General features: G+C 52.0%; 1 protein-coding gene across 4 annotated transcripts; it reads right to left on the reverse strand.

Annotated features, from left to right (window-relative positions):
• Positions 1 to 659: 659 nt before the first annotated feature.
• COG8 (component of oligomeric golgi complex 8) lies at positions 660 to 10,958 on the reverse strand. 4 transcript variants are annotated; one of them, XM_081107759.1, is made up of 5 exons: positions 10,558 to 10,958; positions 9,203 to 9,410; positions 7,396 to 8,223; positions 5,277 to 5,445; positions 1,809 to 2,512 (listed from the first exon to the last, which is right to left on the reverse strand). In XM_081107759.1, the coding sequence occupies exons 1-5, from the start codon at positions 10,944 to 10,946 to the stop codon at positions 2,355 to 2,357; spliced, it is 1,752 nt and encodes a 583-aa protein (XP_080963885.1). In that variant the 5' UTR covers positions 10,947 to 10,958; the 3' UTR covers positions 1,809 to 2,354. The 4 variants fall into 4 exon arrangements, with proteins under 4 accessions (XP_080963884.1, XP_080963885.1, XP_080963886.1 ...); XM_081107757.1 differs by lacking the exon at positions 1,809 to 2,512 and adding an exon at positions 4,103 to 4,532; XM_081107760.1 differs by lacking the exon at positions 5,277 to 5,445.
• Between the last annotated feature and the right edge of the window lie 183 nt (positions 10,959 to 11,141).

Here is an 11,141-nt window from a genome sequence, read left to right on the forward strand (position 1 = left end):
CGCTTGCTCTGAGCTCCCACATATATGCTTCTTGGTTAGTTATGTGCTCTCAGCCAGCCATTATGTTTGTAAATGCTGGACTAGAAGCCAGGATAAGACACTGCCCCCTGCCTTACTGTTTTATTTTAACTTCGTGTTTAATCGTATTTTATTACTCTACCTCCATTACCTTTACTTGAATCAGAAGGTCCTTGCCCCCCCCCCTTTTTTTAAACCTGCTTCCTCATTTCCTCTGCTTGAACACCTAGACGAGTCACAGTTCATCTCATAGCTGTAGTCCCAGCTTTCACAGACACCTCTGAGGCCGAACTAACGCGGACTGATGCTGTGGCCTCGGTCTCTGTTAATCATGGCGCATGTGTGCAGAGGAATTTCCTCCCCTAAATGCTCCATCTGAAATCCACTGCTTCCCTTCCTGGAATTCTGTTCTAAACCTTCCGCCTACATTGGCTTTCACTGTGGAAGCTGATTTCTAAAACTCGGCTCCAGATGCCCATTTGTGTGTGTGGTTTTGTGGCTAATACATCTGCCTCAGGTGGAAGAGATTTTCTTCATTGGAAATGCAAGGATCTGCCTTGGGGTTGTAGTGTTTTACTAAGAACTGTTAACCTCAGGGCTCTGTATGGAGGCATCCGAATGTTTGTTTTTTTAATTAATTTGAGAGAGAGGACAGGGGAGAGAGAAACTCTGACTTGTTGTTCCACTTATTGATGCTTTCATTGGCTGCTTCTTGTACGTGCCCTGACCAGAGATGGAACCAGCAACTTTGAAGTATCAGGATGTTGCTCTAACCAGTAGAGCTACCTGGCCAGGGCCCAGAATGTTCTGAGGCCACTCTGCAGCAGTCTCTGAACATTGTCTGAGGGAAAGGGGGTCACTGAATTCTAGTTTTTCTAAGGACACGTTTTCAGTATTGAGAGCTTTCTACAGACTTCCCCAGTGGCTGAGTGCCTGTCTTCGCCTCAGGGTAGTGCTAAGTCCTGCTCCTTCCAGAGTTTAATGCACAGAGAGCCACTTCACTTTTGCGTGGCCTCTTAGGCCCCCAGACTCAGCCTGTTTAGAAAAAGCCGTAAGGAGAGTTCTGTAAGGAGGGTTCGTTTTATTAATGATGGAGAAGCCATCATTCATTCTCTCTAAACAACTTGCCTGGACTTCTTACTACATGGGCACTTGGACTTTGAGGACTTTGGTAAGAGTATTAACGATGCAAAACAACATAAAAATGAGGTAAGCCAACCTAAAGAAACAAATTCCTTCACCTCTGACAACATCTTAAGGTTAAACACTGGTCAGTCATCATGAGGCTAATTTATTTTTCCAAAGTAAGTGTGGTGACCAGGAAGCGCAAGTTCTTTCTACTTAAATTGTGACGGGAAGAAGCTCAGTGGCCTCCCCCAAAGAACAAGCCAAGTACCAGCTGCCCAAGAAATCTCAGCAGAAAAGTCCTCCCCAGCTCTGTTAAAGGTGAAAGGCCTAAACTATCTGTGCCAATGTGTGTGGGTACTCATTTATTCTAATACTAGAGGCCCAGTGCACAACATTCATGCACTGGAGGGGGAGGGGGCCTCAGCCTGACTTGCACCCTCTCGCAGTGGGACATCCCCCGAGGTGTCCTTAGCACTGCTGCCAAGGCGGGAGAGGTTCCCACCACCACTGCTGCGCTCACCAGCTGTGAGCCCAGCTTCTGGCTGAACAGCGCTCCCCCTGTGGGAGCGCACTGACCACCAGGGGGCAGCTCCTGCATTGAGCGTCTGCCCCCTGGTGGTCAGTGCCCATCATGGCAACTGGTCATTCTGTGGTTTGGTCGATTTGCATATTAGGGTTTTATTATATAGGATTCTCAGTAAACACTTCTATGAACTGGGGCCATTCTGCCTGTGTTTACTTCTGTAAGCACACTGGTGTCCAATGCAAAGGACTTGAGGTAAGACACACAAATCCCTTGTAAAATAAGAATTTGGTAAATAAAGTCAATCACAGCCTTAATCTGCATTTTGAACATGGCTTTCAGATATTCTGGAACTACATTTATTACCAAATCTTGGCTTTGGGAATAGATGGCACAGGTCTTACGAAGTCATATCTACTGAGAGTGGTTATTGCCCCACTCATCCTCCACACAAAATTATCAGGAAATGGCCATTCTTTTAGGGGAGTTAGTTTTCCTCTCAAGTGAAAAGCAGTATTTTATAGCTCAACCTGGAGCAATCGTTTTTAACATCTTCCTCCAACTCAGTTCGGCATGCTTCGGAAGTCCATTGTTTTGTGTCGGAGGCAAGTCAATGCCAAGTAAGACAAGCCTGGCTCAAAGCTGAAGTGTTTGTGTCCTGGTTTTCAGAATCCTCAGGAAAGGTTTAGTCATTCACCTCCATCCAGTGGATGTTTGTAAATGTCTTGCTATCCATTTTGTCAATGAACAGGCAGCCCTGCAAGTGGTCCATCTCGTGCTGGATGATGCGCGCTGCCCACCCACTGGCCTGCCACACCACCTGCTCTCCTCTGGGGTCCAGCCCTGCAAAGGAAGTTACAGTCTGGGTGAGGACATGATGGACTGCATCACTCTCGACCTCCTTGCCACCTTCCCTGGCCCCTGGATGTTCCTGCTCACAAGAGGCAACATCAGAAGGGAACTCGGCACCTCATCCTCCTGGAAAAGGTGCCCCACGTCTGCCCGTTACCAAGTAGTCAGCTTAGCTCCCAGCTCTAACAGGCAGGTCGCTGGGCTTCCTATGTGATCTTCCTGATAAGGTGCTTCTCTCCTGAACACTCCTCCCGCCTCTGAAGCATTCCTGTTCGCTTTCGATTCCTAACACCAAGTACTCAGGCTTGGTGCAATACAAAGTAAGGGAGACCACTGACTTTGACCCTCATGGCCCAAGTGGCTTGCTCAGGAGGAACAATCATCACAACCCCAGCAAAGAACCACTTTCCACAAACATCCTGGTGTGACAGGCCGGGAATGGGTGTCACCTTCACCCTGGGCTGGGCAGGGCAAGAGGTCCCGTTTCTCCCGCTCCACATGACAGATCTAATCCGGGGCAGCAGAGTGTGTGACAGACAGAGAGGGCCAGGGCACAGAGCAGAGGACCAGCTGTGAGGAAACAGCGGCACCGGGCCGTCCTAACACCCCCACTCTACCTCCCACCCCGGCTCCTCCACTTGAGCTGGCTGTGCCCCAGTCTTAGTCCTGAGTCCCGTCACTTCCCAGATCCTGTCCTTTGTTCACGCCGGAAGGTTCCGCTGATCAGCCATCAACGTGTCTGCGCCTGAACTGGAGCCTTACAGAAACTTTCCTGGGACCCGAGGCCGCCGCCTCCACAGGCAGAAGAGACACAAGCGCTTCCCCAGCCGCCCCAGGGTCCCTGCCACCCCGCACCTGAGATCTGCACGGCCTGGAAGCGGGGCACGTAGGCCAGGAAGCCGGCGACGCTCTCGCAGCCCTCGGGGAACGTGACCAGGCGGCTGTCCAGCACCCGCAGGCTGGGGTTCACGAACACGCGCAGGGGGAAGGGCTCCATCTGGCGGGCCTCGCGCAGGCGCGGCGCGCAGGCGTGGAAGAGCGCCTCGGGGAACTCCAGGGCCAGCACCTGCAGGGGCACCCCGAGCTGCGGCGCGCTCAGGCCCACGCAGTGCCGGCGCCGCATCACCTGCACCAGGCGCTGCACCAGCCGCTGCAGCTCGGGTCCCGCCAGCTGCGCCGGCTCTACGGGGGCTGCCACGGCCCGCAGCGCCGGGTCTCCGACCTGGCACACGTGCGGGTACGGCGGCTTGGGCGCTCCCAGCACCAGACGCCGCAGGTAGCGCCAGTAGGAGCGCCGGCGCGGCGGCCCCTCGAGGCCGTCCCAGGGGCGCGTGGAGCTGCAAGCCCGGGCGCCGACCGCCGCCCCCTCCCCCCAAGGCCGGAAAGGCCCCCCGAGGCAACGCGCCCACACCCGCAGCGACCCCAGCAGCGGCCCGGCCCCCAGGCGGCCCATGGTGCGCTCCACAAGAGCGGCCCGCCCTGACGCTCCCCTCCGGCCTTCGTAGCCAAGCCCTCCCGCCGCCAGGGACGCTGGGAAGCGTAGTTCCCGCGCGCCTTCCGCCCACAGAATGCTGTCCGCTTCTCGGTGGCGATAATCAGCTTTATTTTATTTCATTTTTTATGGTGTAAGAGGAGTGACCAAGAGGCTCCCCCTCTCATTTTCTCTGGCGCGTGCCTCCCCCCTGGGGCTGTCCGGCGGGTGCTGCGCCTGGTTCTGGGAGCAGGGAACCCCGTTAAGTGCTCTCACTGGGCACGTCCAGCAGTGGCTCGCCTGATGCAACCTGCTCTTGCCCCTGGTCAGGGAAGGCCGGAGTGATGGGCTCGAGGCTTGCCTCCTCGGCTGGGAGTTCTGGGGCTGCAGCTAGAGGTGTGAGCTCTGGCGCTGGCTCCCTCTCATCCAGACAGAAGACCATCTCTTTCTTCGGCAGGATAAAGGCGAGAGGCTCCTGGACGATGCTGATGTTGACATGCCCAAGGTTTCCGTACTTGGAGAGCTGAGTGGGTGGAATGCCTGACCCCGATGGTAGGCAAAGTAAAATGGAAAAAAGTTTAATAAATGTAAATACTGACATGTCACATGAAGTAACAGTCACAGTTACCATATTTCAATATAGTGAGCCATTTTGTGACATGGGAGACGAAGCTATACTGTAAAGCCAGGCTTTGACGGTAATCTGGCAAGCACAGCAGGGCCGATGGAGTGAGGGTCGGCCAAGGTTCAGAACCTCAGTAAGCAACACTGGCTTCCCTGACAGGCCCAAGAGAAAAGCTGGGGGGAAAGTGGCCAGCAGCCACTGTTGTCTGGTGTGATTACTGGCCCATTGCCCTTTGGGAAGTTCTGCCTCCCCCATCCCCCGCACACCATCCCAGGGGCAGAGAGAGTGGGTACAGGGAAGTGAAGGCAAATTGGAAAATCACACAATATCTGGTTCTTTTGGGATTATAGCTTCTTCCACTTAGCCAGCTATATACATTGTATGATTCCATTTATATGAAATGTTCAGAAAGGCAAATCTGTTGCATCAGAAAGTATATTAGTGGTTGCCAGGGGCTAAGAGTGGGTCTGGGGAATGACTGCATTGGGCATGAGGGATCTTTTGGGGGTGATGGAAATGTTCTAAAATTGAATGGTGGTAATGGTTGTACACTTCTGTACATTCACTAAAACACAATGAATTTTAGAAATAGGTGAATGAATTAGTATGTGAATAAGATCAACCAAATAGTTTTAAAAATATTTTCTCCTTTCCCTTACCTAATGTCTGTGCTATCTGAGCTGGTGGAAAAAGGACGTGGAGACAGCGATTTAAATAAGGAACCAGGTCCTCCAGGAAGACAGTGCAGAACTGGATGAAGAGCTCTCGCTCCCCATTGGTGAAGGCAGCCTCTTCAGCACGATGGAAGCCCAGGATGACTCTGGTTACCTAGGAGACAAAGGCACCAGCAATCGCTGCAGTGTCTATCACACCATCTATGAGTAGTCTGTCACTATCAGCAGTGCATGAAACAGCACCAATGTGCAGCCCTCAAGTTTTCATGAAGAAAGCTGTTCCAAACAGTTCATTATAGTACTGTTTTGTTTAAAGTCAGAATTGTAATCACTTGTCACAATTCTGTCATTTCATTGATGTCTTTCTGACCCAACTTGTTTCATTATAGTTGCTTGTTCCAGTGGAAGAAGAATAAATGGTTCTTGACTCCCATGGGAGACTGTCCAGAACTATGCTGGATCCAGGAAAATGAAGGAAAAATTATAGAAGGGTTTTACTGAGTAAAGCCAGGAAGCGAGGCCACTAGAAAATTGTAAAGGAAGAAGGAAACAGAGCTGGAAAGGAAGTTCCAAAGACAAAGAACAGAGCAGCCTACCCGGCATCACAGACAGGCGTCACGCTAACAGGATTAACAGCAGACTCTGGTGCTGGATGTCCTGGTTCAAGTCCTAGCTATGCCACTTACTGGTTCTGTGGCTTCCAACTTACCTGGTAAGCCCTCCATCCCATCTCTGTGCCTCAGTTTCCTCATCCCTTCCCTTCCTCAGTTTCCTCAGCAACAGGACCTACCTCATAGAGTTTTGAGGATCAAATCTTAATATGTGTAAAGTATGACGAATGTCTTTGGCATGGAGTAAGTTCTATACAAATATTAGATAATTATTATTACTTGAATGTCACTGACTCTAAATGCACTAGCCGATGTGGCTCAGTAGGTTGGATCGTCATCCCTTACACTGAAAGGTGGCAGATCTGATTCCAATCAGGGCATATCCCCAGGTTTCGAGTTCAATCCCTGGTCGGGGCGTGTATAGCAAACAACTGATCGATGTTTCTCTCACATCGATGTTTCTCTTTCTCAAAAAAAAAAAAAAAAAGTGCGGCATAGTAGGATTACAGTAGTAACAGCATTACTTGTGTTAGGCAGAATTCTAAAATAGCTTGTGTCATTTCTATCCCCTTGTAGCCACTTCTTTGTGTAATCCCCTCCCCTTAGATGCAGGCAGAATCTGTGGCTTGTTTCTAACCAATAGCAAATAGCTAAGCTGGGTAGAGCAGGGTATGGGGGGAAATGGTGATGGAAGGAGTCGTAACTTGGGGTGGAGCACACATACACAGTATACAGATACTGTGTTGTGGAACTGTGCGCCTAAAGCCTGTATAATTTTGTTATCCAGTCTCACCCCAATAAATTCAATTAAAAGAAAAAAAAATATGGCCAAGGTGAAGGATTTTGCAGCTGTAATTAAAGACACTAATCAAGTGACTGAATTAATCAAAAGTGGGCCTGATTTAATCAAACGAGCCTTTTAAGAGAGGGCTGATGACTTCCCTAAAAGAGATTTGTGCAGGAGATACCCCTCCATTGGCCTTGAAGAATCAAAAAGCCACGTATGAACTGCCTATGGAATGGGACGGCCTCTAGGAGCTGAGGGCCTCAGTCCCTTCACTGTAAGGAACAGAAATCTGCCAAAGCGAGTGCGTTTGAAAGGGGAACCCAAGCTCCAGATGAGACCACAGCCTGGCCGACACCTTGATTGCAACCTTGTGAGATTTTGAGCGGAGGACCCACTTATACTGCGCCCGGACTCCTGCTGCACAGAAACTGGGAGATGATAAATGTGAGTGGGAGCTCGTTATTCAGCAATAGAAAACGAATACATTATAGAATCGTTACTACAGGTGAGCCACTTCATGGGTTGTTTTAGGTTCCATGAAGGGGGACTAACTGGCTAAGAGCTGCTCGGCCATGATAAACCTCCAAAGCCACACTAAACCGCTCCAAGTCAGCAGTCACCACTGTCGAATGGGCTGGCTTATTACCAAAGTCTGGCCTTCTGTAACCAAAGACGGTTCCAACAGAGCCCAACAGTATGTGCTCACCTTAGCAAGCGCGTCCTCCAGGACCCCAGTCACATCCTGCGCCAGGGCTATGGGGCAGCAAAGGCGCAGATCATTGAAGGCGACCAGGATGTTGTTGAGGAAGCAGGCCAGGGGTGGGAAGTCCAAGAGCACCATGGGCGGCTGCAGGGTCCCTGGCTGAGTCGCTGGCACAGCAGCAGGCAGGTTGCTGCTGCCCAAAATGGCTGGGGCCAAGATGAGGGTGTAGGAGTTCATTTCATCTTGGAACTTCTCCACCGCCTCCTGAATTGCTTTCTGGAAAGTGCTGATAGCGACCTGCTGGAAAACAGGAGCCAACTGGCCCCGGAAATCAGCGCCCACCCGGCTGAAGGACAGCCCAAAGTACATGCACTGGCCCAGCAGAGAGTCCAGGCGGCCGCCTATCCCCCGGTGAAGGTCGGTTTCCAGCACCTGCAGGAACTGGGAGACTTTCTGCAGGACCCAGCCATGGAAGATCGCACTCTCATTCACGGTGTGCTCCCCCGTGGCCGGGGACAGCAGTGGGTCCTCGTCGGAGAAGATTGCGCGGTACTGAGTGATGATATCAAACAGGTGGACCCGGCAGGCCTCGATGGTTTTTGTGATGTGGAAATAGGGGTCATCGTTGGGGATGGCAGTCAGGATGGAGCGGAGCCAAGCATCTCGGGCCTGAAGAAACTTCACCCTCAACTCAGCCTCAGTGAAGATGTCCATGCGCCTCAGGAAGCCAATGACACGGAGGCAGGCAGGGAGCTGGATGCTGGTCCTCAGCTGCTGGATCAGCTGGCTCAGCATGAGCTGCATGGACTGGCGCACTTCGTTCACAATGCCCTGGCGATAGAGGGTGAGTCACGCCGCGCTCGGAGACACTCCCTGGAACCCATTCCATGAACCCCAAAGACTACAGACCAGCATTCCCCCGCCTTCCTAACACAGGAAGTACATTTCCTAAAACTGACACGTATTGGGTCACCATGGCCCTGCTTCTCCCACCTCACTGACTTCCTCATGCTCTCCCCTTGCTCACTGCAGTCCAGTCCCACTGGCTGTCTTTGTATTTCTTTTTAAAATAAATTTTTATTGATTTCAGAGAGGGAGGAGGAAGGGAGAGACAGAAATATCAATGATGAGAATCATCAATCGATTAGCTGCTTCTTACATGCCCCCCACCAGGGACCACGCCCGCAACCTGGGCATGTGTTCTGACCAAGAATCAAACTGTGACCTCCTGGTTCATAAGTCAACACTCAACCACTGAGCCACCCTGGCTGGGCTTTGTATTTTTTAACACTCCAGCTTCCCTCCTCTGCCTGCTGTGCTTGTTCTTTCCACTTTCTGGTTTGCGCTCTCTCCTCACATCTACGCGTGGCTGGGTCCTTTTTATCGTCTGGGTCTGAGCTTACATGTTCTCTCTCCAGAAGAGCCTTTCCTGACCACCCTCCCTAGCGTAACTCACCCTGGCCTCCTTCCATCCCATCCCCTGGTTTTTCTCCAGACAATCACTATCTGAAAGGATCATATTGTTTACCTGTTCATTTGCCAACTATCAGCTTACACTCATGAGAGCCAGGGCCTTGTTTGCTTTGTTCACTTTGCAAGGCCAGCACCGAGATCAGTGAGTGCCTGGCACACAGGTTCATACTTCTCAGCTGAACCAATGAATGAATGTATGCTCGTGCTCAAGCCTGGCTGGCTACCGCAGCAACTGATGTGAACCTTGTGAAGCGTTTCTGCCTAAAGGTTCAGTGACGACCACAGAATTACCGACGACAAGAACATCAGTGTGAGCCCCCCCGGGGAGGCTGGCTACCTGGATGACGGGGATGGAGGAGTACTTCTTTTCCAGGCGGCGAACGTAGGCTGCGAGCTCCAGGGCCTCTTCGTAGTAGCTGTTTCGGACACAGGTGTCCATGAGCTGAGGAATCTCTAAGATTTCCAGGATTTCCGTGTGCCGGTTCAGAGTCAGGGTGTTCATCCGGCGGTTGGAGCTGATCTCCTCCGCCTCTTTCACGAAGTTCCTAGTACAATCAGGAGAACGGTGGTTGCTCACTGCCCCGCACCCAACCCTTAATTGTAATCAGTCAGCATTTACTGTGAACTGGGCACTAGGCTGGCTGACTTGACTTAACCTTCAAACCAAATTATGAAGTAAGCACCCTTGAGGAAACTTTAATCTCAGGTTAAGCAACTTGTCCAAGATCACATAACTAACAAAAGGGAAAGATCTGAACCCAGATCGGCCACTGAACTAGCTGTGGCAGGGTAGTCAGGCTTTCATAACTGTTTCCTCATTAGTAAAATAATAATAATAAGGATGTCAGGATTAAATGAGATGATGTGTGTAAAGTACTTCACACAGAACCTGACTGACTCAGACCAAACGTTCCTTTAAGAACAGCTCGATCTGTTCCTATGCTGTTGTTCACCTTGGTTCCCACCAGTTGCCATTTCTTCTGCGTAACGGTGGACACCTGTTTCACCAAGTCCCCTCTCTATTCTGGGCGGGTACAAGAGCTATTTGTCAATTCGCCAAAGAGTCAAAAGAACACTTACAAACGTTTATCATGAAAGGCTGGAAGGCAGAATTAGGGATAATGGACTGAGGGCCTAAGGAAGCAGAATGACTCAAAAAGAAGGAATTTTAAAAAAAATAATAACTTTTGCCAGCCCCCAATGGTAGGATTTCCTTGTCAGTTTCCCATCAATGAAAGTTTTGGAGCAGAAGACTTCCGGTCCGACTTGTTGTATGTGTTGTGTCTGTATGTTTAGGTATCTTTACATATAAATACGCTTACCTAGTAAGCTGCCAAGTGTTGACAGTTAAGTATGTCAGGCCCAAGTCTTACTGCTTTGCATGGATTCTCTGCATTTGTTGCTCGCACCAGCCTCCGAGGGAGGGACGTGCAGCCGGGCTCCCATTCTGACCAGGACACGGCACAGCTGGGCCCTGGGACAAGCACTGACCGCTCGGTGTCCCAGCTTCCTCAGACATAAAATGGGAAAAACAGTACCTACCCCGGAGACTGTTGTGGATTTTAAATGGATTAATCAAGTGCTCGGAGAGCCTGGGACAGGGTAAGCGCTACCGAAGTGTTTGCTATCTCATCACGGCAAATGTCACTATGGCCGCCGTTTCAAAGCCCCTTGGGCACCGGCCCACCGCACCTGCAGCTCTGCTGGAAGCTGGGCAGGCGCTCGAGCAGGCGGCCGACCGACGCCTCCACGTCGCCAAACAGGCGGTGGATGCGCTCGGTGCACTCGGCGCCGCGGATGAAGGTCTTGTAGTTGGCGAAGGCCAGGTCGCGCGTCTGCTGCAGCAGCTGCGCGCGCTCCTCCGCCAGGCGCTCGGGCTCGCGCCGCAGCCGCTCCAGCCCGGAGCCGCTCAGCTCCCGGAGGTAGCGGCCCACGTCGGGCCGTTCCCGCCACTGGGCCTCGGGGAAGCGATCCCGGAACAGCGACGCCAGGAGCCCTTCATCCTCCACGTCCCCGAGAGCCGCTGCGGTGGCCGTGGAGGAAGCCGAAGCGGAGGACGGGATTACCTCCGTCGTCGCCATCTTCCCGGCAGCAGCGTCACTTCCCCTTCCGGCCCAGAGAGGGCGCTGGCTCCGAGCCTAGAACCGGAAGCACAGAGGTGCACTTCCCGTCTCGATGGTTTCTGCTTCGGCGGCGCTGGCGTGGGGAACCAATGGAGAGCGGGCTTTGGGGTTGCCAGGGAGAGTGAGGGAGGCTGGCGGCTGACTTCCTCTTCC

The sequence above is a fragment of the Myotis nattereri genome, assembly GCF_964212035.1.
Source record: "Myotis nattereri genome assembly, chromosome: 15".
NCBI classification, from domain to species: Eukaryota; Metazoa; Chordata; class Mammalia; order Chiroptera; family Vespertilionidae; genus Myotis; species Myotis nattereri.

Bases quoted from the DNA above. Each gene is read 5' to 3' on its own strand.
- COG8 (XM_081107757.1), bottom strand. From the start codon at position 10,946: ATGGCGACGACGGAGGTAATCCCGTCCTCCGCTTCGGCTTCCTCCACG. The intron at 5,446-7,395 runs GTGAGCACATAC...TTTGTCTCCTAG, and splicing joins TGGAGGACGCGCTTGCTAAG to GTAACCAGAGTCATCCTGGG. The intron at 4,533-5,276 runs GTAAGGGAAAGG...CATCGGGGTCAG, and splicing joins TCAGATAGCACAGACATTAG to GCATTCCACCCACTCAGCTC.